This window comes from Xiphophorus maculatus, chromosome 23 (genome assembly GCF_002775205.1).
Source record: "Xiphophorus maculatus strain JP 163 A chromosome 23, X_maculatus-5.0-male, whole genome shotgun sequence".
NCBI classification, from domain to species: domain Eukaryota; kingdom Metazoa; phylum Chordata; class Actinopteri; order Cyprinodontiformes; family Poeciliidae; genus Xiphophorus; species Xiphophorus maculatus.
The window spans coordinates 24,054,034-24,079,911 of NC_036465.1; the positions used below are offsets into that span (position 1 = coordinate 24,054,034).

Here is a 25,878-nt window from a genome sequence, read left to right on the forward strand (position 1 = left end):
AAACTAAGAAGAGCATTATTGGGCTTTAGCAAAACCCCTTTATCATCAATTTACAGCATCATTAATGGATGTGACTGTAATTAGAGCAAAGTTTTCTATTTAAAGTCAACCATGAATACTAATAAGTTACATCAATGCATTTAATTGCTTTCAATCTCTAAACAAAGCCTGCATAGTTTGACACGTTAAAGTACACTTTTGTATTTGATCTGTCATAAATCAGCTCATTCAACATCAGTAAGAAGTTAATATCCCATTTTATATTACTTCACAGTAATATAAAGTAATAGTTGCTACTTTTTAAGGAGTCGCCGTCGCCTGGCAGAAGCGAGAGCAAAGACATCCTCATCTGATTGTCAGAGCGCCCTGACCTTTGGGTTCGTTGACCCCGCATCGTTCCATGTCTGTTTCATGTATATTTTATTTAACGTAGCCCTTCAGTGCGGAGAGGTCCACGCTTGTGACCGTCGAATGGGAACTGCTCTGAAACACGGGAGTGAATCTGTGTCCAATTACGTCGCGGGGCAAATGTCAATAGATCCAACAGATGTCCCACTTGTGCTTATTTCCGATTTTATTTAGCTAAAGCACCGCTAGATGGTATAATGTATTCAGACTTGGATGGCTAAAAGCTATGCTGCACCATGTGTGTGTGTGTGTGATGCACACACACACACACGCCCACATACCACGCCCACATACCAAATTAAAAGATATACCTTTTTTTCACAGTTTAAAATGAACTCAGACCAAACTTCCCCTGTTCTAGGTCAGTTAAAATTACTAAAATTATTCCTGTTTGCTAAATGCCACAGTAATATGTCAGCAGTAAAATGTCAGCAATGTAACTATTAATTTTCATTATTTATTTGTTACAGTTCATCATAATTTCTAGGGAAGTTAACAAACCCTTACGTCTTCTCTTGGCCACTCTTCAAAATGGGAAACACAAGGAAGTCTTGTGTTAGTCTTGACAAGTCAGAAAAGACAAGAAACAACCACATGAAAATGAAAATGGCAACTAGAAAATATCAAGAAAAGTCTAGACGTACCCAAATCAATAATATAATAATAACAAAAAGATTATATTTATTCGACAAGGATTAGGAAGGAAGTGGGCTTAGTCCCTCGTTTGATCCACTAATCACTAATTTCCACAACTTCTTGTTTAAATTTGCTACGTTTATTTAGCTGTCAACCCCGTCATTTCTGTTTGTGTTGTGTCCTGTTGAGCCTGTCTAGCTAGTGGAAAACATGGCAGAAATAAATCAATTTGACAGACAATTAATGCTTGAAACTGTAAATACAGCAGCACCACGCTATAAAGAGGAATTTTGGAGAGTATTAAATGTCAGCCACTCTTCTTTTGTTTAAGTCATGATGAAGCACATTAGTTTCATAATGTAACGTCCATAAATTAGCTCCTTTATTTTGGTAATAAATCCCAACTAAAGCTAAACATGAGACTCTAAATATGTTGACTCAGTTAGCTGGTATCCAGCTGGAAATGCTAAAGCTGATATATTCAGATGCCTCCCATTATGAAAGAATATGTCAGCGCTGTTGGAAACAAGTCACAAGATGTGTGGCTAGAGTAGTTTTTCTGTTGGAGCAAAAACTTAAGCTTGTTTCCAGATTTATCTCTTTAAGCCACGGTGCTAACGCTAGTGTCAGAGTTATCAGTAGGCTAGCATTTCTGACTGTTGCCACGGCGCGTCCTAGCTTTGGTTGTCATGGAAAAGGTTTACATTTAGCCTGTTACAAATAGACCTAAAAGGTTTTACTATGATTCCAAAAGCATTTCATGCCTTAAATACAAACTCTTTTCTTCTTAACACTGAAGACCAACCAGATGATTGCATCTTCATGCTTCGTTTTTATCTTTCTTAACTTGTGGATTTTAAATGTTTTAAGAGAGTATTGAACTTAGGACTTTTAGATTACACGCTATTATCCTGGAGTTTATGAAATGTTGATTGTCTTTCATAACTTCATTGGTACAACAAGATAAAAACTGACAAATATTCCCTGTTTTGTCTGAGGTTTATATGATCTATGACCCAATTGATTTTATTAACAAATAGTAATTTAACTCATTTTGTTTTGTATTTATATCTCAAACAGTTTCCACTTTATTATTAACAGTGCCAATTATCGTATTAGCAAAGAAAAAAAAGCAACTCTTCTCATTCATACTTTAAAAATGTCCAGAAGTTAGAAAAACATTCAAAGTTTTAGCTAAATGCTATATCCCTTTTAGGGTTTTTGTGTCTTCATTGATACCGTCTGTGCTTTGGCCCATAAATCCAACACCACTCATGCAAGAAACACAGCAACGCGTCGGGTCTTTACTGGACATTTATTATCGAAGCTACAATGAACACATGACGACACACAAGAAAGCATTTTGCAAAGAACACCTTTAAGAAACGGTAGAAAAGTTCCACAGCATTATGAAATATCCACTTTGAAAAAGTTGTACTAGAACAGTGTTTGGCACTCCAAAAAGCTTATTTTTTTTCTTTTTCTTTTCTGTTTTTTATTTTTTATAAAGTTCCCCTCAGTGTTAACTGGCAAACAAGTCTTTGAGACTTTTCTGTCTGATCATTTTCTACTTGGATCCAAAGCATTATTTTTTTTTTTCATAAATATACATTTAAAATCAGCTTTACCGCAGTCACTTGCACTTTAAAGGTGTTCATTTTAACACACTGAACAATACATAAAACTATTTGTCAAGTTTTTTTGTTTTTTTTTTTGTGTTTTTTTCTTTCTTTTTCTAAGACATGAGAACAGCTTTTAAAAATGTTTTTATATGCCTTCGGGCGAGATAACCTTTCCTCTTAGCATGCAAGTCACAACTGCGTTATTATTAACTGCCAATCAAGCAGTTTTTCTCTCTCTCTTTCTCTCTCTCTGACTCTGTCAGGTGCACACAATCACATTCATTGTGGAAAAAAAGCTAGTTCAAATGTCATACTGCAGCACACAGAAGAAAAGCTTTTTGGGGATGAGAATTCTGCAAACATGTTTTTCTCACTACGATCTGGCTTTATCTTTCCGCTGACAGTAATCAGTAAGAAGAGCTGAAGAGGTTTTACATGCCCAACTTTGTTGGCTGATGTGCAGGAATGCATGCAAGTGTTGTGATCAGCTCTCCAAGAAACCAGAAAAAGAGAGAAAAAACCATGTTGTGTGTGTGTGCTTGTGTGCGTGTGTGTGTGATGCACTGAGCAGGCAGCGAGAAAGAAGAGCAGAGTGGACTTTACTGGATTACAAAACACTGGAAGAATGCGCCATCCCCTCCGTCTGTCAGGGTCCGATTGAAAGGCTCCGTCACCTCGTGAAAACCGCAACGCGTCCCTCGTGTTTCAGACGTGGCCGTCGGAACCCCTTAGGCCGTGTTGTGGAACAGGATGGGCTTGACCATGCCCGAGAGGATCTTAGGCACGTGAACGCTGACGATCTCGGAGATCATCTCCGGGAAGTTGACGCGCATTTGCAGGGACTGAGCTTGGATGAAGAGGTCGTAGGTGAACTGGTGCAACTTTCTCACGACCTAAGATGGAGGAGAGAACGAGGTGGAGAAAAGAGAGAGGGAGGTGGTTAGGACGTACGTGTGCATGAGGCGGTTAGTGCTGAAAAAGACATCTGACGCTTCTACGCTGCACAGATGGGTGGAAAAAGGAGGAAAAAAAACCCCCCTGAACTGCGAGACCTTAATCAGTTCTGCTCTTCTGCCTCTTCTCTGGCTGCTCTCCAACTCGTGACACACACAGCAGAGCATTTAAGGGACAAAACTTGCTCTCTGCAGGAGAGATCTGACCCTCTTGGGGTTACACCTCGATCAATGATCTCAGGAGTTTGTCTGCTGGCACTTAATTGTTTCCACTCAAGCCACTTCAGGAGGAAAGTGGTCGACCTGCTCCCCCTAGTGGCGAAACATTTGTTAGGTTTAAAAAGTCAGCGGGACCAGTAGAGCTGCTGATGTATTCATTTGTTAAAATAAAAAGATATCCATCCGAGCGTAAGTGATTTGTAAGCCTTTTTTCCTTGAGTGAAAACATTTACTTTGTGTAAATAGAAGTCTGTTCTCAGGCGCTCCCTCGGGTCATAACGACAAATACTTGGGCGATAAATTTCGGCAGAAAGAAAGCTCACAGCCTGCCTGACATGTCCGCATGATAAACAAGCTCTCAGCCGGTGATTTATTTCAGCTTTTACTGATGGAATTTATCTTGGAGGCAAATGTGCGCAGATGTTTTAAAGAAAGAAAGCGAGAAACGATGGTAGAGGATGGATGGATGGACAAAACCCCCCCCAAAAAACTACGCATAGTGACCCCCTTTAATCTGGCAAAGCATTCTGTGAGTTTTCAGGTTCCCGTCTAGCCATACCTTCTGTCCCAGACTTCTGTGAATGTAAAGATACGCGGCGTAATTTACGACTTTTAGAAGTCAAACGTCTGCTGCTAATTTTTCTCGGTCGGTCTGGTTTGCCGGGGGAAAAGTAAGCATTCCTGCGAAGGTGGTTAAGTATCCTGAGCTGACACTGCTAATAAAGACGGCATAGATGATTTATTGCTCCAGTAGTTCATAACCTGATAGCACAGATGTTTAAAGACGTCAACCTGAAAGTATTCATATTCCTTTGAACCCCTTTCTTTTTTGTGGTATTTATTTGTATTTGCCCCTTTTTTGTGCTGATGCCCCAATTAAAATCCAATGCAACCAAATGAAGCCACTAAAGGCAGCAAAAGATTTGAAACAAGGGTGGAGTTTCAACTTGCAGAAGGAAAAACTACCCTAAACACAGTTAAATTGGTGTTGGGATGGTTTAGGTCAGGGGTTTTGGGGACATTTACAAGCCAAACAGACTTTTCTTTCCCCCCTGAGTCCAGCTAAATATAATCTACTATTGCAATCTTCTTTGTACTTTTTAAAATATAAAGAACAAATCCTTTGCAAAAAGAGAATGAACTTCTATGTGATATTTAAATTTATGGAAAAATAATAATTTAAAAAAAGCACATACGTAGACAAAAAAAACTGGTATCTCTCCATTAAAGACAAAAGAAAATCCACAATGGTCACTGAAATAACTTGAAAACTAAAGATTTACAAAAAATTAAGTCATAAGTAGCAGACATTGCTTTTGAAATGTGGTTAAACTGAATCATTTATGTAAAAATAAAACCAAAGAAACAGACCTGGACAAAAATGCTGGTATTTCTAAAAAAAAAAAAAAAAAAGATTGGCATAATCGACCACAAGGATACCGTATGTTAAGCTAAGGTGTGTCCTCTAATTAGCATTACGAGAGAGACTGTCTCTAAGCAGCTTGGCGCTCCTGTGATTACAATTGCACGTATTATTCAGACATCTAAGGTCTGCAGGACTCTAGCCAACCTCCCTGGCCGCCGGAGGAAAATTGATGACAAATTGAAGAGCAGGATAGCAAGAATGGTAACCAAAGAGCTCGGAACAACCTCCAAAGAAATTAAAGGTGAACTCCAAGGTCAAGGTACATCAGTGTTAGATCGCACCATCCATCGTTGCTTCGAGCCAAAGTGGGAGACGACCAAGGCGGAGACCAAAGCGAGAGAGAAAAAAATAAAAACGTGAGACTGGAATTTTCCACAATGCATAGTGACAAACCACAAAGCTCCTGGGAGAAAGTTCTTTGGACAGAGGAGACAGAACTGGAGCTTTTTGGCACGACAGGTCTATATTCACAGACCCCAGAATGAAGAAAACCAAGAAAAGAACACTGTCCCTACTGTGAAACATTAAGGAGACTGGGTTATGTTCTGAGGTTGCATCTGGCACAGGGCGTCTTGAATCTGTGCAGGGTACTATGAAAACTCAAGACCAGGCATTCTGGAGAAAAATGTGCTGCCTAGCGTCACAAAGCTCGATCTCAGTCGCAGGTCGTGAGTCTTCCAGCAGAGTAATGACCCAAAGAACACAGCTAAAAACACCCAAAAATGGCTAAAAGCAAAACACTGGACTTTTCTGAAGTGGCCTTCTATGAGCCCTGGTCTAAATCCTGTTGGAAATCTGTGGAAGGAGCTGAAACATGGAGAAGGCAACCTTCAAACGTGAAAGAACTGGAGCAGTTTGCCAACTTTGGTTCCAGGGGCATCGCTTGCAGACCCCTGGTCATGTGTTGGAGTCCAGACTTAAATTCACTCAAAAATATGCAGTAAGGCTTGGTAATTATTCGTAGATGCTCTCCATTAAGTGTGATTGAACCTGTGCTACAGACTTCAGTCTTGAGATGTGCAGAGCTGGAAGAGAGATAACTGGAGTAAAAGTTGAGAGAACAAAATATTGATGAAGATGGCTGAAGCCAAACCTTCTTTTAGTCTTATTTGTAAAAAAAAGTTGAAAACCATGTGTTCCTTTCCTTCCTTTTCACAATTATGCACTTCTTTGTATTCATCCATCCTCGTAAAATCCCAATAAAATACACTGCCTGTCCAAAAAACATAAAACATTCACAACCTTGATTATGAAAGCTAATAGGTCAAAGCCTCAAACAGGATAATTACTATGGAGATGAGTATCTTTCAGCAGACAACAAGCTATTTTACCCTAAGCGTCGTTTGTTTATTCATTTTAGAGAAGGTTTTCATACACCAGAAACCATGTGGGAGAAACCATGGGTAGGTGATGCTTTGAACTGGGCGCACTAATCGCACCGTCCGGGTTGGCCGCCTTGCGTGTTGTCGTTGTGTCTGGTCATGCACCGCGTTGCGGATCGCACGCGCCACTTCTCACTCAAACCGGGTGATTTGGAAGGTGTTCTTACAGAGGAGGTTCACCTGTACCGGCACCATCCTGTAAGAATTCATTGTAGAAGGTCAAGAAAACCTTCTACAATGAGGTTTTCTCATTGTAAAACCGTCACCAAGTAAGCGCCACCTTGCTGACGCTTACTACACCAAGGTAAGTGTCAAGTGTAAAAGCCATACCGCTCCCGCAAGCTCAATGCGAACTGCAAATATGAGTTAACAAATAGTCGCGGATGTTTGTTTTGAGAGCGGCAGTGAGAACAAAGAAAAGTGTGCGGCATGTGCTTTCAAACCTCACACTCGCTCCCTCAATACATGTTCTGGCACATGCTTGGCTCTGTGTCGGCGCTTGCAACTTGAAGAAGTTTTAATGTCGATGAACCACAACAGTCCATCACAGACATATCTTTTTCAGCTTGTGTTCCTTGCAAATCCTGCGTTCGCTTGGATAAACACCAACCAATCACAACCAGCAGAGCAAAATACCACACCAAGCAGCAGACATTATTTAATACTTGAATTTTGTACTCTAAGTATATTTAGACAAGTTTACATTGTCCATTTTGGTAATTATCTTACTTTTAAATGTGACCAGGGCTGGCACACGATTTTATGGGGCCTGAAGCAGAATATAAATTAGGGCCCCCCTGTTCCCTTTAAGAACGTCAGCACCACAAGCAACATTTTAAGATTTAGTGAAATCTGGGAGAGGAGGTCAAGTAACTTTCACCCCCAAAAATCTTACATATTGGGTCCATGATGACATTGGTGTCGTCATAATAGTTAAAGAGTTAATTGGCTAAGCTTAAAAGCAATCAGTCATAGTAGGTTATTATTTTCTGATACATATCTGTGAACAAACCCTGCTCAAACACAAAGATCAAACTCCTAGTATCGTTTCGTAGCTATGGCAACAAACTATAAACATTTATTTTTTGCACGTTCACAAACGTAACTTGCCAACTTTTTTCAATTTTAAATTTAAATATTAAACAATTTAAGGCTTTTAAATTATCTCTGGTGAAGCCATTGGGTCAGATTCTCGATAAACAAACGTTACAATTCTAGATCTGTCGTCCGTGTTAAAATATAAGCAACAATATATGCCCCGGGGCCCCGAGTTGCTACTTAGTCCACTCAATGTCTTGGGTTGGCTCTGAATGTGACCAGCATTACGTAATTTGTTTTAAGACCAAGCTAATAATTATCTATATTCTTTGTGTTGTTTTTTATCAGTCTCGTGGTGTGTTTAAGTGTTGTCAACAATGTCTTCCAATAACATATAATTACCTAGTCATACTGTTAAAATTCCTGTGAACCTTTGACATTTTTTAACACAAAAACATGGTGGGGCGCTGACTGACTGCTCCAGGGCCCCTACCTCTGGGCTTAGCAAGCTTTATGTGGGAAACCCAGCCAGCAACTACAAAAAATGGGTTAAGGGCTGTCCAACACAAACTGGACAGACAATGGGGAACCATCATCTTCGCAGAAGAAATGTGGTTGGGAAAACATATAAAACGATCTGGATCTGCGGTCATTTAGACATTTGGTGAATTCACGTCATAAAAAAACAACAGCAGAACTCGCGGCTCTAGCCAGAGATTAAAGTAAGAGCATTTCCACATGCACAATGCGAAGGGAACTTAAGGGATTAAGCCTAAACAGCTGTCTAGCCTTAAGAAAAGCACTGATCAGTGAGGCAGAGGGAGCTTAGAGACTGGACTCTGGAGAAATGTAGGAAGGTCATGTGGTCTGATGAGTCCAGATTTATCCTGTTCCGGGATGAAAAGAGGCAGATGAATTGATGCAGACATCATCCCCGGACTCTACTATGCAAGTCTGTGGGGGCAGTGCTACGATCTGAGGTTGCTGCAGTTGGTCAGGTACAGGTTCAGCAACATTATGTACCCAAAGATTGTGATCAGCTGACAACCTAAATATACCTAATGACCAGGTTGTTCCAATCAATGGATTGTTTCCCCCTAACCTGACGGCATTGGTGTATTCCAAGATGGCAAAGGTGAAATTTATCGAGCTCAGATTGTGATTCAAGAAGCATAAAACATAACTGTCGCCACCAGAGTCCAGAACCTGTGATGTGCTGGAGACTAATCCCACTGTGGTCGCATTCTCCCATCGTTTCTACATGACCTTGGCGAAAGCCAAATGCAAATCTGGATAGAAGTCAACACCGTGACACTGTATGAGCTTACTGAAACAACGCCCCAGCGAATGGCTGCCGCAACCCAAGCAAAATATTAGTGTCATTTTTTTCTCTCTTTTTTTGAACAGGCAATATGTATGAGCATTTTTGATGTGACGAAATGTGAAAAATAAATATATACACAATTAAAAAGGAGGGGAAAATGGGTAATTAATTTGATTTTTTGGGGGGAAATTAAATATGTCTTGGTTTTTATTCGTATTATTGCCTTTTGGTACTTTGCTCCAATTTTTTTTCCCAATGTTTTTATTTTTTATTATACTTGTCAAACTTAATTTTATTTCTTGTTTATTCACTTATCCACTTCTGATGCTGTGGTTGTTGTAAATGTGCCATGTAAATAAACTTTCACTTGACTTAAACTAAACAGAGCATTTTTAAAATTCCAGTAGTGACACTCTGCAGCCAGCAGGTGGAGCCAGAGCAGAGGAGATGAGAAGAACTGAACTGAACCTTTTCTGCCAAGGAAGTTATTTCTTTCTCTCTTTTTTGTAATTACATAAACATAATAAGTGACTCTGTTAATGTAACCTGAACGTGTTTGGTAAAAATAAACCAACACTGTTCTGCCGGGAGCCAAATACAGTGTTTGTGTTCTGAAATCCAAATGACTTTCACCTGAAGTAGGCCAAAAATGACAAAATGACACTTACATAACAGATCAGCAACAAGCAAGGAGTGGAAGGAAGGAGGGAGGTTGGGGGTTGTGTTGGGTTACAGAGTCCCATGTATTACCGACTGGAGGTAGTCCAGTAGCTGCGTGAGCTGAAACAGCCTCTGTGTCCGGGTGGTCTCCCCGTGGTGGCTCGCTAAGCGGTCCAGCTCCTTGATGTAGGAGGTCCGCAGTTCGTCAAAGCAGCGCTGGCTCCTCAGGCCCTCCACTGGCACTGTGACCACAAAGCCAGAACACAACAATAACTCTCACAGACTTTATCCCTCCCCATCAATTCTCCGGAGCATGGGCCGCGCTCTGTTCAAGTCGTATTTCACTTCAACGGGTCTGTTTTTTGGAAATGATCCCGGGTGACTCACTGATGCTGAAGAGGACCAGGGCCTTCATGCAGAGGAACTCCTCCTCGGTAACCTCCAGCTTGCAGAACCTCTGGGCGAGCAGCTTCATCCTCACACAGTGTTCGTACATGCTGGACACTTGCATACGTTGGCTGGGGTGGTGGGAAAAAGAAAAAAAAAAAAAACCAAACACAGTATTAGAGAGAGGAGAGAGGGGTGATCGGATACAAGGTGTGACAGAAGCAGAAGTGTGAAGCTAGGAGATGTTCTGGCAGGAACATACAGAGAGGAGGAAGAGGATTAATAGTTGTGGGGACAAGAAAAGAGGAGATTGGAGAAAGCGCGGCAGGGGTGAGAGAAAAATGAGTTAGATGGATAATGGGAAAGTAGAACGACAGATAGGCAGAGAAAAATGAGGGTCAGCAACACGGGCAGGCGTATCCATTAACCGCAGCGGTCACAGGCGGCCCTGTAGGAGTGACGGAGGTCTAATGCGCAGAGAACGCGTGTTTTGCTAATGTAACACAAAATGGCAGAAAAATTGAGAAGGCGCATGATTGGCTGTACGCCATCCGAACGCCGCTCACAGCAGTCCACCAGATTGCAAGGCAGCGGCGTGCGTTTAGCGGCTCACAAAACGGAGAATACCTCTGTCACACCGCGCCACCTTAAAGTAATTTCTACTGGGATTTTACACTACCAACACAAAGTAGTGCATAATAGTGAAGCAGAACAAAAATGACACATCGTTTTTGAAATGTTCTGTAAATATCTAATGACTAAATAACAAACCATTTGGGCCTTTGCCCAAATATAGAAACTGAAATTCGCCCATTTCATTTCTGCAAAGTAGCTTAGTTTCAGTTGTCTCTTTGAACAACGCCTCTCACAGTTTCTCAATCCTAATTTAGGTCTGGACTTTGACAGAGCCATCCAGACACTACTACCTATTTTGGTCTAAAACCCTTTGCTTGTAGCTTTGTCTGTATGCTCAATGTTGCTCTCCTGCTGGACGGTAAAACTGCCCCATTCTTCAGTCTTTTACAGCCTCTTAACAGCTTGTCTTCCAATATTGCTCCTTACAACACAGTATATTTGTAGTGAGACCACCATGTCTCACTACAAATATACTGTGTTTGGGGTAATGTAAAGTTAGTTTTTGGACCAAACACAGTTGCCCGACAAATTCGATTGACCAGAGCCAAAGGTTGCGCTAGACGTTTCTTGTTGTTTGTCATTTAGACTTTCTGTCATATTCTGTTATTTAAATAATAATTAATTCAGTTTTAAATTATTGCATAACTGCGATTTAATTCTGGTTATTCAGTTGCCTTTCATTTTTATTTGGACTTTCAACGAGTTGAACAGAAAATCCAGATCCCGTCATACACCAAGCAAATGAGCACATTTACTTTTTCTCCGCAAAAGCCGCTGGCTGTGGCCCCAATAAATGCGTCCAAACAATGAAATTAAACAACCCCATTTCGTTTTTAGACCAATACTTTGAGTAAGCAGAGCCACTTCCCCGAGCTCTGGCTTTTGTTTTTCATCTTCCGGCTCCAGTTTGGCGCTTGTTGTAACCGCACGGTGAGTCAGGTGCAAATCATTTGGGACATGTGACTGACAGGAGCGGAGCAGGGCGGGGAGGTGTACGCATTTAGTTGTCCAACAGGCTACACTTGTTGCAGTCTAATAAACTTCTGTGTCTTTCTTCTTTTCTTTCTCCAGTAAAGTAAACTGCCTACTCCTCTGTTTAGATGAGCATCTGGTCTGTATGTGCTGCACACTTGTTAAAGGCGCCAAAGAATCCAGACCCGACCTGTCCATCCAGGTAAATAATTTTGTGCCGACAAAGCCCGAAATTCGCGTCGGGCTCTGGCTGTAGATCTAGACGCCAGCCTGAGCTCTGCCGCCACACTGGAGACTGGAATTAAAAGCAGCACTCGAATGCGTTTTGGAAGCGGACGCGCTCCAAAGCGTCCCGTCCATAACTCTGTCAGCTCCCGGTCAGCAAGATGCATTTAGTTCGGCGTCCATGTCAGAGCTGATGTTCAGAAGGATTTTTCTTTTTTCTTTTTATTGATTGAATTAGCTGGATGTACTCTTTGCGGAAAGTAAGTTGAAAATGTCCGCACGTCTGCACCGAGTAATCAAGGGTGTCAATTGTAATCCCTCAAAATGAAGGCCGACCTTGAGATTTTTCCGTCGTTTCAAAAACAAAACAAAAAAAAAAACTCTCAAATACAGAAAATATTCCGTCAACGCGACCCCTGACTCAAGTGTCACCATCATGGCTTGTGGTAAACATTAATCTGACATCGACTTCCTTCTCCATAAAAACCAGATTTATGGACTGCGTGTCAACACACTGCCTCAGCAACTCCTCCAAAGTCATCAGAAACATGCTGCCACCACCGTGTCTTTCAGTGGCAGAGGTACGCTCACAATGTACACAGTTAGCTTTTTGAAACTCATGTAAGCCACAAAGCTCCATTTAGGTCTCATCTAACAAAAGCAGCTACTTCCAGAAGTTCGCTTTCCCCCTACATCACTCGTGACAAACTCCAAACAAGACTTCTTATAGATTTGTTTCAACAATGGCTTTACCACTCTATGAATATGAATGCATTTGTAAGACACTATGTACATGCATATCACGCATTGAGATTTGTGATAAAAGCGGCAGTAAGTTTTTTTTTGTTCTTTGTTTTTTTGGGAAGTTCAAAGCAAAGACAAAAGACGAAAGTTGAAGTTAAAGACAGGTTTTTGGGTGGAGGCTGGAAGGTTGCAGCGCTTATCAAGGTGAACGAACGCAAACATCTCAATGAGACGTCTGCTTTGGTAAAAGAGAGATTAAATGGAATAAATCATCAGAGGTGATCCCTCTGCGGCCACGTGTATCAGATGCAGAGGAAGTGCGAAGATCAGAACGCGCTTGTTTACCGCCGCGTCTTGAAAACGCACGAGTTTTATTGTTTGATTAGTCAGTCTTTCTCTGAAGCGCGTATTCCACCGTGGTTCTGCTTCCCAGTGAGTGTGACAGGTGGAAATCTCTCGATATTTCCAACAAACCCCCACGCCGCTGCGATTATTACAACTGATTTCGCCCCAAACAAACTTTTTCCTCCTCCCCCTCGCACGTTTTCTTAAGACGAGGCGACAGGCTTGGGAAACTTTAGTCAACTTGCTCAACTTGCAACCAAGAACTCCTTCCAAGTTTACACGTCTGGGACGGAAAAAACTTTTTCGCACGACTTACTCGTTGAACACCAGGTCGGGCGCGAAGTAGAGCATGGAGCAGTTGGTGAGCGTGTAGGATCTCCAGCCCAAGGCGAACACCATCACCCCCATCCATGACAACTGAATCACCGACATCTGGTCGTCCACATGCAGGTCACGGAAACCTGTTAATAAAATGGACATTTTAGAAAATGGGAAAACTATAATAATAATAATATGAATAACATAATATAGACCATAATAATATCAAAGATCACACTGGAGACCCTGCTGGGCATTTTCATTTCTCTATCATCTCCTTAAACAAGAACACATCTCCCTCTAGTGGCTTATAGTTGAACAGGCTAGCTTGCTCTGCACCAGACTGCTTCAGTCGGCCTTTTTGTTTCTTTTTTTTTTAAAGTTTGCAAGCAGTTGGTGTTTTTACCTGCAGTAGACAACTCTCGTGGTTTCTACACTTAGTCTACGATGTATTTACAAAGATCTAATCTCAATAAATTCACAATCGTCTGAGTAAAGCATATTTTACGACCATATGTTTTTCTTTGGATGGTTGTACACACGGAAACTGAGGACCATAAAAATGACGAGCCTTTCTGTGTGAAACACATGAAGCATTTCCCAGTCTGAGTCTCCCTGAAATAAATGCAAAAACGGTATAAAAGGCAAAAATTATAGGCGGCACTGAAGCAGTTATGGGCCACGCCGCGTTGCAGGACAACATTTCATGTATACGTGGAAGCAGGGGCGTCGGGTGACGATAATACGCTGAAAAGAGACACATGTGCAAAATCTGTTTTGGCACGAAGCGCTGCGGTCATGTGACCGGCGATGTGCCTAGCACGGCAGCAGATTTACCATTCAGCAGGGGGCCTTTGTGGTGGATTCTTCAGGGAGATCCTTTGTTTTGGACCAGCTGTCTGCATTAGGGTCAGATGTCTGCACTATAAGTATGTGTCAAGCGCGCCAACAGGCATGGAGAGATGATACCAGGGAGACAAATGTTACTTGTAGGAGTGCTGGTGGGCGGAGGGGAGGCGAACTGTTTTTCAAAATAAAACATTTCCGAGTCTTTCTCCAACGTGGGCAACTCCTGATTAGCGACCGCTAATGTAAGGGAACGCTAGCTTTCTTACTCACATGGGAAATGCTTTACATGTTCCTCTCTCAGTTCATGTTTCACTCTGAAATATTATTAGTGGTGCACCTCCTCCAACCTCCACTTCCTGTGTAAGTAATCCTCAGCTGTTGGATAAATTATTGCGCAAAGGCAAAATGAGAAAACTGCTTAACGTTTCACAGAATGCCAACATAAAGTGCTGTGATTTTTTGGGGGGGGGAATTGGATACCTTCTGAGGTGGACCGTCCGGCCCGTACTCACACCGAATGAAAATGCCACGAGAGTTATCTGCTGCAGGTGAGATATTAACGGCTTATAACCTTTTACAATTACCTCTTAAAATGAAACCCAACCCTTTCGAGGTCACACACCGAGCTAAAAGATACTTCGCGATTCTCGTGCCAGCTTTCGAAATATTTTCATAGCCCTATAATCTGATGAGTCACTCAAGTAACTGCGTATCTGTGGAGGATTGTCAACAGGTCCGACCAAGCGGTGCTGTTATTTATCACATATTGAGACGGAGACAGCTGCCGCAGGTATTTTCAGCTCGCGGTGCTTTTCACGAAAAAAACATCTGCCCCCTTCGTCCCGGCTCATACCGGTTTACCTGGTATTGCCTTTGCCCAGCGCACGACGGTCACCAGCTGTCTTTCCCCGAGCTCGTTGAGGCTGGTGAGCAGGGAGGCGGGGCTGTCCGGCTGGGCGGGGTCGTGCCCCGCGTTAACCACGGCGGGCTCGATGGACTGCAGGATGGTGAGCAGGGAGAGGCAGGAGCGCATAGTTGGGGGGATCCCTAAAAGTTGAGGCCCTGCAGGAGTTCACACAGAAACAAAAGCAGAAGAACGATTTATATATATATAAAAATATATATAAAATGGTCACACTCTTTGCAAATCTCTTTGATATTTGAGCTTGTGAGCCACTAATCCTCCCCACCTTGAGCCCTGGCAGCAGCATTTCCAGACTCCAAGACAACGTTGTGCTTCCCTTCCCTGTCTCCATGCCCCCAGGCACCAGGCTGCTGTTCTTCCTCTCCCCCTCTCGTCTGTCCGGCTCCCTTCAGCCTACGGCCTACAATCACACACCAGGTGGAAGGTAAACTGCTGAAACAGGAAGCGCCACTTACAAGTGAGCCCTTTCTTTTTCGCCAAATAATGTCCCTAAAGAAAACAGCAGCACGTGGCTGCTACAAATGAGGCTAAAGTTGCTCACAAGCTTCTTGTGATGTTTCCTATCATCGACATGTCAGTTAAGTTCCTCTTCGACAGCCAACAGGCAGACAGGAGGGACAGAAAAGCTCTTTTAGACCTCCGTTGAATTGAATTTGTCACGCTAAATTTTAGCAGGAACAGTTCTGCTCTGCTGAATGTTAGGCATTTGACTACACTGACCCGTTCTTTATCCACGTGCGCAGGGAATACAGCATCCTGCTAAAGTGTTCATACCCTTTGAACTTGGAATTTTGCCACACTTAATGTGTTTTATTGGAGTTTCATGCGGTAGACCAACACAAAGTACTGCGTGTTTCTCGGCATTCTTTTTTACAAATAAAAAAAAAAAACACACAAAAAACCCGCGAAAAGTATGGCATGCATATGTTTTCAGCTCCCTTTGGTCTGACAGGCCTAAATAAAATCTAATGCAGGAAATTGCCTTCACCTAATTCGTAAATCGAGTCCATCTGTGTGTAATGTAATCTCCAGCTGTTCTCTGAAGGCCTTAGAGGTTTGTTAGAGAACACTGGAGAACCAACAGCAGACAGGTCAGGGAGAAAGATGTGGCGTTTAAAGCGAGGTTTAGCTTCGGAAACGTTTACCTAAAAGCGCGGCTTAAAGCGAAAACCCAAAAACAGAAAGTGCACGTAGGGCAAAACTTCGAGAAAACGAATCGGAGAGGAGCAGCTAAAGGCCCCGACATAACTATAGAGGTGCTGCAGAGCTCAGCGGGAAGAAAGTGTTAGCTGTACTATTAGTGTTCTTAAAATATTTGGAAGAGAAACAATGAGAAAGCTGTAAAAGTTGTGTTTGGGGCGTGTCAAAGACATGGTGAACATCGCCCTGAAAACTCCACTCCAACTGTGGAAAACGGCGGCGGGATGGCATAATGTTTTGGGGACGCAATTTTAATTGTAGGGACAGAAAAAGCTGGTCAGAGATGAGGGGACAATAGATGGGAGATAAATTCGGTTTAGGCCAGTCCTGGAGAAAAAAAAACCCTGTTAGACTGAGGAAGATATTACACTAAAGGTTGTTGTTGTTGGGGTACATTTCTCTCCTTTAGGTTTTATTGCCTGCAAGCTGCGTACCTTTCAGGCTCATTCCGGACATGAAGCACCTCTTTAGCCGACACGAGGCGCAGTTTTTCCTCCTCAGCTTGTCGATGGTACAGTCGTTCCGGCTGGCGCACAGGTGGTTCTGCTTTCCTGGAGGCACACCAAATAAAAAAAAAAAAAAATCCACATTGCCTCGGCCTTTTACTCATAGCAACGCCATGTGGGTGTTTACTGATAACAAACTGCTTGGCCTCATAATGTCAGGTCACTGTGCCCTGACGGCATTAGAGAGTAGGTGGGTGTATAAAATTAAATCAGGGGATACATACTTTAATTTTGATGTGCACTCAGGGATGCTGGCGTGAGTGTGTGTGTGTGTGTGTGTGTGTGTGTGTGTGTGTGTGTGTGTGTGTGTGTGTGTGTGTGTGTGTGTGTGTGTGTGTGTGTGAGTGTTGTGGTGTTGTTTGCGTCACTCCCACCTGCAGCAGCCCTCTTGAAGAACACTTTGCAACTGCCGCAGGTGACCGCTCCGTAATGACAACCCGAGGCGTCGTCGCCGCACACCTGACACACTCTCCTGTCTGACAGGAACACGCCTGGGAAAAAATCCTCGTGCCTAGAGGTGCACACACACACACACACACACACACACGCACACACACACAAACACCCACATACGCAAATTGTGACTGTTATAATGGTTAGCCATGGTTTAAAAAATGTTCCAGTTTCAAGAATCGCTAAAGTTTTCCATCATGGTTTGGACCGGAGATGTTTAATTTAGGGCCACGCTATACATCGATTCTAACATTTAATCGAATTTTTGAATTTTTACGATTCAATTTTTGGAAAATTTTGATTTATTTATTTGTTATTAATGTGGTTCTTGGGTTCCCATAATCCAAAGTGGCGTCAGCACTCCCAGGGCCGCCATCTCGTGTTTTACAGGTTCTATGTGTTTTAACTTTGAATTCAGGTCAACATTACGACGGATTATTATTCCATGGCTGCAATTTTTTTTTTTTAGATTTAATTGCGAGAATAAAGTCGGAATATTACAAACATACAGGAGTACTACAATTGAGTTGGAATAATACGGGAATAAATACGTAATCTTAGGACAAATAAGTACTATTTTTATGAGAACTCCAACAAGAAAAATAACAAAAAACCTACAATTAGAAATGTTGAGCGCTGTGTGAAGTTATACTTTGGTATTAGTTTTAAAGGCAACACAAAATACTTAACAATACTTTATATTTTAACGCAGCACTAAATTATTATACGTAGCAGGAGTTTGAAACATTCATGCAAACGATTGGAGGAACCGTACAAACTAAGACGTTTCTTTCTAGTGAAATTACATTTTTACTCTGATAATATTCTGGTCTCTGACTATATTCTGAAGAGTAAACAAAAATGGCTCATAGCCTGGGCCTGGTACTCCATCATACAGCTCACGGAAAGGATAATTGAAATAAAAGCCACTCTTTGAAAATATTTTCTGTCATATGTGTTTTCTATGACAGAAAACACATATGGGAGGATCTGGATCTGGTCTGAAACAAATCGTAGGTTTTATTTTCAAGCCCTACTTTAAATAAGATGCCAGAGAAAGACCAGGAGAGTCTTTTTTCCAGCTGTAGAGTAACACAGCGCTGCCACCTTCCACACGTTAGCTGCACACTGCAATCAGCTGGCTGAAAGAAAGCTTCTACTTTTTTTCTCACGGGCAAGAAAGAAACTACAAACACTCATGATGTGAGCATTAAAAAAAGCACCACTTCTACATATTGCTTTATGGCTAAAGAGTATAACACAAAAAGTATTTGAAAAGTGTCACTAAGTTTAATTTAGATTTATTTATGAAGTCTGCATGTCTAAGTAAAAGTAAAAATTTAACAGATAAGATTGTTATAATTGATGTGATACATTAATATACCATCAGTACAAAGCAAATTGTTAGTTTCTGTTTTAAATAAAGCAACTAAATCATGTTATCATCTGACTGCCACCTTGGTTCGAAGTGCAGAACACAATACTGGATTCACAAGAGTACCACAAGGATTTTTTGGAGTGATATCTCAAACAGAACAAAGGTTTCATAAATCACAAGTTTTGTTTAACTTTTTTAAAATATTTTTTTCATTCTGATCAAATTAAAAAGTCCACAAGCCCCAAGTCAACGTAACGGTGAATAGAAATCTTAAATCAGATGCCAATTCTATAAACCAGCCAAAGCGAGCCGCCATATACTTCGCAGTCCTTCCGCCGTGCACAACACCCCCCTTTCACACTGGCGCCCTGGGTGGTGAGCCGTGTTCCTGAAAAGCCGCCACCGACGAGGCCAGTGGATCTCACTCCTCGGTAAAGTTTCACAAGCACATTAATAACATCCCTAGATTCCTTCCTTTAGCCATAAAGTTATTTCAGGCGTCTCGAGCCGGAATCAGCCGCTCGCGGAGAGGCGATGAAAAGAGGAAGAGACGGATCAGCCAAGATCTAATGAAACCCTGCGCAGGATTACTGAGGCAGACACCAACTTCATTAGCCAGCAGTCGTGTACAACCATTATTTCTAACACTGTTTACGCTCCACTCCATGTTGCACAGGTCAGTAAGTGATATCTTTTTTTTTTTTTTTTTGCCACCCACTAACCCAAGGGCACCCTGGGTGGTGGGCCATAGCAAACCCTACTAATGATGCATTTTTGCTTTAAAAAATTATTAAAGTGTAAGTGATCACGCCATGACAGCCTAATGCTGACCAATGTCTGAATGGTTTTAAAAGATGCATAAACAGTGGGGCAACAATATTAGAGTGTTTCAGGGTCCGTTTTATTACTTTCAGTCATAACATGCATGAAAAAAAGCATTTAAGGACACAGTAAATCAGATATATTTCTAGATTAAGGTCAGTGGGATCTGTTCCATGTGGAGAATTAGAGCACCAGCCCTTTAAATCCAATCCAATTACAACTAGTTTCCCTATCAGACAGAGCCGATGACACAAGAGATGAATTCAAAGAAGATACAAATAAAAATTTGATTAAAGAATGCCACAGTTCTGGAAATCAGCAACCCGTGACATTTAGACTCTTCCACTCCGAGCAACAGGTGCTGTATCTCTTGTTTATGGCCACGCTGATACATTAACTCCCTGTCTGGAAGTCGGCTCTAGCTGCAGCACAAATAAAAGGACGTTTCTGGAAATTTTGGGGAGGGGACTGGGTGAACTTTGCTTCACAACGACTGTATGTTGAAACGCAGCTCGGCCAAGGCCAAGAGCAGAAAAGCGCCAAAAAAAAAAAAAAGGGGTGGGGGATTTGTGTGGGGCAGTTCTCATGTAGGTTCGCAGCTGCTGCTGCAGCGGGACAGGCCATGATTCCACAAAGTAACAATGCAAGTCATGGCCAATAAGGGGGGCACGGTCACGTTTTTTTTTTTTTTTTTAATCAACACACAATCTATTGATGCCATGTGGCTTTTCAAAGAAAGGGAAATTGGGTTTGAAATCAGATATCAGGGGGTTTCACCACCACTGCGCTTTAAAAGTAAATGGCTGTCAGTAACGTTGCTGTAACGAAGCGTGATCCCCACCAACACGTTGCTCTTTTGTTTTCCACCATACGCAGAAGGGATTGACTGATAGCCCGTGAAAATTAAAAGTGGCAGGACCCAGACCAGACCCAGCCCAAGACTGTATGGAAAACCCTGAACAGGAATTTCATTTGAGACCCCATTTCCAGGTCACGTTTCAATAAAAAAAAAAGAAGAAGAAGAAAAAAAAGAAGCTGTAAATAAACTGCGGAGACAAGCCTGGGTTTGGTATTCGTGCCTGGAGTGCAGCAATTCAACACACACTCAGCAGAGTCTGGAAGGGGGGTGGAAAATTATTTACCTTTTAATTATTGATTAGTTTGTAATCACCTGGGATATAAAATATGACTTGAGCTCAACACAAGGAGAAGAAGACACGGTTAAGGTCAATTTAAAAACTTTAAATCTAAAAGAAAAATATCCACAGTATTTGTTTTGAAGGAATGCCTTTAAAAAAACAAAACATTTAATCAAAAGCAACTAAAAACGTAAAGTTTTGAGATGGGTTTTGGTCTGTGCCAGAAAATAATTCAAATCACAATGAACAATATTTGATTTTTCTCCCCCTCGACACACACAGCTACAAAATCTGGCAGTATTTTGTTTTAGTTTTTTTTTTTTTTTTTTTTTTTCCAAGATGCATTATGTTTGATTTCTTGGAGTTAGGAGCTTGGATCTGTGAACCCGTAATACAGGAGTTAAAGGCTCATGAAGCTAATTGTTGTGGTGTTAACAACCAGGAGGAGCACAAGCTGATAAAAATTTAACTAAGCACTAAAAGAACATGTTCACAAGTAGAGACTGCACTGCATTGTGTATGCAACAGGTTTCACGAGATACAAATCATCAAGTGTCCTAATTTATAGTTTTCATTTGGCAACTTTCCCCATGATTTATGTGCGGCAGCCATATTGGATCCAAAGTTTGGTGCTGCTGAGCAACTCTCCGACACTCCTAGTTGGAATTCTGGCTTAATGGGGCGGTCTTTATGACTAAGAACTTGGAAAATTCAAGTGCAAAGAGAAAACAACATATATTCTGCGTGAGAGGTCAAGAACTCTTGCGGTCCTCCGGGTGGCCTGGGTGCCCTAAGCAGTTGCTTACTTTGTTTTTGGCGGCTCTGGAAAAAGATTGTCCTCTTGGTTTGAAACAAATAAAAAAGGAACTCAGAAGCAGTAATTTACCTGAAGCCGCGATCTGTGCAGTGCACCCAAACGGAAGGTTCAGTCTTGATAGTGGAAAAAGCGCTTTGCCCTTGAGGAATCGCGTCTGGGTAACTTTCCACTTGGCCGAACGCCTGAACCGTCGAAACTGGCGCGCCGCCTTTACCGCCCCGCTCACCTCTCCTGTACCACACACAGTCGCACTCTTGCCTGGGTCCGAAAGAGGTTTGTCCGCAGTATTTACACAAGAAACTGTGTCCGTCGTATGCGCCTCTGTGCGGCTCGGATCGCTCGCCGTATGCGCGCTCGGTTGCGCACCACACACCTTGGGTCTCTCTGTACAGGTTCGCCTCGGCGGAGTAGGGGGAGTACGGTTTCAAAGATCCAACTTCAGTCACTTGAGGGGTCGTGGGAACCTCCGCTATCGAGTTCATGAACATGCTCGAGTCCCTGCAAACAAATCTGGAGATGACCGAGCCGCGCGTCACAGACTGCGCACCGTCCATGTCCCCCGAACTGAACTGATCCACGCAGCTCACCTGCCGCAAACCGTGGCATACCTCCCCAAATTCGTCCACTCCGAGGCTGCTGTCGGCTCGGACCAGCCTGCTTCCTTCCGAGCTGGCGCTTCCAGGCGTGCCCAACTCCGGCGCACCGCAGGAACTGTTTCCGCCGGCGGCGGCGGGCTCGCAGTCTCCGAAGGCGCTGCTGGGGCACTGGTTCAGACCGCCGAGAGGAGACGACAGCGGGTCCAGCCCCAGAGACACCGACACGGCTCGACTGAGTTCGAGAGTCGGACACGCGTATGCATCGATGGTCTCCATGCGATCCCTCTCGGTCATCCTCAGAGAGTTTGCCGTCTCGTCTCGGTCGGGCAGCCTGGAGCGAAAGGCCATCTTCGGCTCTCGTCCTTGGAGTTAAAGCAGAGTGCACGGAGAGCAAACAAACCACTTTCCCCCCCCACCCCCCCTTTCCCGGCGAGAAAACGCCTACTCAGTAAGACTCCACTCATGCGTCTCAGCGGATGGGGAATTCAGATCAGCCGACGACGTCGCTGAAGGGAAGGGACGTCCCGCCGATCCGATCCGCGAATGAAGCGCTGCACAACTTTTTTTTTTCTTCCCTTCTTTCCTCTCTCCCTCTGTCTCTTTCTTTCTTACAAAGAAACCATTTTCAAGAACGGCGCTTCGGGTTAGGCTGTTTGCACGCTACTAAAATTAACCTCAACTGTAACCGATAGAGACAGCAGTGGGAGGACTTTGAACCTTGATTGGCTACACTGTCAGAGCTGCAAAGTGAACAATAACTCCGCGGTGCACAGGCGAGCCGTAACGTAACTTATCTGAGTGAGGGCTCCCCCCCACCGTCCCGCCTTGTTATTTGGGGGGCGAAAAGTAAATAGATCTCGCGAGAATAGCAGCGATTAGGCAGTAAATCCACTTAATGTCACTGTCCACACCTAAGAGCAAAAGACTGCAGCTGTCATACTTCAGTTGCACAATTTTGTTTGTCCCCCCCCCCCATCATTCCAAATGATAAAATCCCATTAAGCGTGGGCCGGATGACATATTCAGTTAATAACGTCCGTGATCACAAAAAAGAAAAAAAAAATCCTTGAACTGTTTTACCTTTTATGACGTTAGTGGATTCTGAGAGAATTTTCCACGATAGTAGAGGCCAGTTGTGAAGGGAAATAATACAATATTATTGTTAAAATAATTTCATATTCAAAAGAAGAAGAGGGAGCGAGCCTCCGGTACGAAACTAAGACGATGGCAGCATCATGCTGTGGGTGATGCTTTTCCTTCATCAGGGACCGGAAGGCTGGTTGGAACTGTGTGGACGATGGCTTCAGCTAAATAAAGAGGGGAAAGGAAAGAAATCTCCAAAAAGACTTGAGAATGGGGTCAGAGTTCACCATTCAGCAGCCGGAGCTACAATGGAACGGCTGGAGTCAACGTGTAGCGGGTCATGTGTTAGAACGACCTAGTCAAAGTCCATTACCCGAATCCAACCGAGGGTCCGTTTGGTGCGAGTGATATTCAGAATGTCAAATTTGAGCGTTGCAGTCTTTTAGTTTAGTAAAAACCAGTCCCAAAAACACAAAGTAGGACACGTTGTTCTACAGCGGCAGCGATGCGTCGAATGGATACCCGACGTTTTAGAGTATTCTTTGGAAACATTTGGACACCGTGTATCATTTTTCCTTCCTGTAATAAAAAAAAAAAAAAAAAGAAGAAAGAAATCATCTCTAGCTTGTGTTGGTCCCAAAAGAAATAAACTGAAGTTTGTTTTTATACTGTGCGACAACCTTGTGTATATTGAGTTTAAATGATTTCTTATTTACTTTTAAGAATCATTTTGGGGTAAAAAAAGAGTAAAAAAAAAAAAAAAAGGGTGGGGGATTTTTAGGTCAACACAAATGCATGCCACACTTTTCAAATTTCTATTCATGCCATGTTTTACAAAAGACAACAAAAAAAACCACTCAAGTGTTAAACCACAGTGAAATATAAACCGACATGTACCCAGGGTGCACTCTCTCTTTATTCTCTAACTATGACAAGCTTACAAGTGTGAACAATTCACTCATGTTTAAAACAATTATTAACAGTAAACCAAACAAATATAGCCTAATAATGTACCTTTGTATTTTCATTCATTAGAGGAGGGGAGGCGGGGAGGGAATAAAGACCCAACAGAACTGCTCCAAATCTTTGATTTGTATCCAAACACATTCATTTTTGCAAGACTGGGTAATAAAACTGTAAGTGCAGTGATGAGGAGATGATGCTGGGAACTCGGTGTTTTGTGTACATGAATGGCAAAAGTTATAATTGGTGACTATATGCCTCATTAGGCACATTGAAGGAGAAGCTCACTTTTTTTTTTTCCTCTTAATTCTCTAAGACAGACAACAAGTGTAACATGGAATACCTGCAAAGCGGCTCAAAATCTTTTCCCGATCGGTCCACGGCGGGGAAATGTTTCACAAGGACGGTCGTTTTAAAATGGCAGCTCTGTGTGTGTGTGTGGGTGTGTGTGTGTGTGTGTAATCAGACTGTCCGGGACATCAGGCGGGGGAACAAAGGGCGAGAAAGATACAAGTTTCCAACTACTGGGTGGAACTTGAGACGTGCTTTCAGGGGGCAGTTTGTTATTTTCCAAAAATAAAAAATAAAAAAAATAAAAAACAGAAAAAAAAAAAAACAGAAAAAAAAAGGAGACGCCAAAGAACTCACAGCGTGATAAATTATTTTTCTGTCACATTCGGTTACATCGAGACGTTTTCCTGGGTAATAATCAGCCTCTACTCATCTAAAATCTCCACTTCGTCCTCGCTGTGCAGCGCAGCTCTGAGCCTTCGCCGTCTTACATGGACTCGAACTCGTCGATGCGCTGCTTCGTGTTGCCCTGGCGAATCTGACGCAGGGTCTTGTATTTGTCACGGCCTGCCCTCACGTTCTCAGCGTGGATCAGGTCATTGGGGGTCTTCTTGCTCTCGTCTACGGCTCTGGCCAGCTCGGTGCTCAGGAACTGAAAGCGAAAAAGGGAGAATAGAATCTTTTTTTTTTTCTTTCCTTTTTTTGCCTCATTCTGCGAGACTATTCAGCAACCTCGCTCCTCTCTCTGCCACACTCTCCCCCCGCCGAATCCCAGCCCCCACGGTTCCATCTGACAAAAAAGAAGAAGAAGAAGAAGAAAAAAACGAAACAAAACAAAACGAAAAAAAACAACCTCTCGATTGGCGTCATTTATTCAGGTTATTTTTCGTCCAGCCTGCTCTAAAACACCATATGTTGTTCAGACAGCGGACGAGATCCGCGCATTTGATCGAAAACCATAACAATCATGATGTACCATGAGTGCAACGATGTTTAATTATGTAAAGTGCACTTAGTTCTGGTGAAGCACAATTTGGAGGAGCAATTACTCTGCCATATTTACACAAAGAGTCAAAACCCGGGGTAAAAACAGGAAAGAACGAACCAAACTTTCAGAAAAATTTCAAATTTGCTTTTCCAAGTATAAACCGGTTGACACAGAACAGGAAATACAGAACTTGCCGAAAGGGCAAGAGTAAAACAACTCTGCAGCCCAGTCACTGCTGCTCTTGAATGGATTCGTAATCTCTTCTGTTTATCACAGAGGACAGCTTCGGTTAGTTAAATGAACGTATGCTCAAATAAAATAAAAGAAAAAAAGAAAAATGCTCATTAGCCGTTTCAACAAGCACTACCTTTATTTGTGAATGCGAATTTTCACGTTTAGACATTGAAAACCGCACTTTAATGGATTTTATTAGGGTTTTGTGTGAATAAACAACGGCGTTGTTGTGAAGCGAAAGGGAAAAATATACATTTTTTTGCTAATAAAATGCAATTTTCAAGTCTTCCCACAAAGACTCAGTTAGATTTCAGGCTGGGGCTTTGACTGGGTCAACCT

The 25,878-nt window shown here is 42.5% G+C and overlaps 2 protein-coding genes across 4 annotated transcripts in view; both read right to left on the bottom strand.

Annotated features, from left to right (window-relative positions):
• Window positions 1–2,342: 2,342 nt before the first annotated feature.
• On the bottom strand, window positions 2,343–23,622 carry LOC102223598 (androgen receptor-like). The gene is made up of 9 exons (XM_005815818.3): window positions 21,454–23,622; window positions 17,150–17,286; window positions 16,704–16,820; window positions 15,335–15,469; window positions 15,006–15,206; window positions 13,294–13,438; window positions 10,056–10,186; window positions 9,759–9,910; window positions 2,343–3,559 (listed from the first exon to the last, which is right to left on the bottom strand). Exons 1-9 carry the CDS (start codon window positions 22,326–22,328, stop codon window positions 3,395–3,397), a joined length of 2,058 nt encoding a protein of 685 aa, XP_005815875.1. The 5' UTR covers window positions 22,329–23,622; the 3' UTR covers window positions 2,343–3,394.
• A 316-nt stretch (window positions 23,623–23,938) lies between these two features.
• The window catches only part of LOC102236553 (moesin), a 43,289-nt gene continuing 41,349 nt past the window's right edge, over window positions 23,939–25,878 (bottom strand). For all 3 annotated transcript variants that reach the window (XM_023328575.1, XM_023328574.1, XM_023328573.1), the window contains one exon: window positions 23,939–24,969. In XM_023328575.1, coding sequence (XP_023184343.1) covers window positions 24,805–24,969 — 165 coding nt within the window. In that variant the 3' untranslated portion in view covers window positions 23,939–24,804. The remainder of the gene's footprint in view (window positions 24,970–25,878) is intronic.

Bases quoted from the DNA above. Each gene is read 5' to 3' on its own strand.
- LOC102223598 (XM_005815818.3), bottom strand. From the start codon at position 22,328: ATGGCCTTTCGCTCCAGGCTGCCCGACCGAGACGAGACGGCAAACTCT. The intron at 17,287-21,453 runs GTAAATTACTGC...GTGCACCTCTAG, and splicing joins TGCACAGATCGCGGCTTCAG to GCACGAGGATTTTTTCCCAG. The intron at 9,911-10,055 runs GTGAGTCACCCG...TTGTGGTCACAG, and splicing joins CCTGGTCCTCTTCAGCATCA to TGCCAGTGGAGGGCCTGAGG.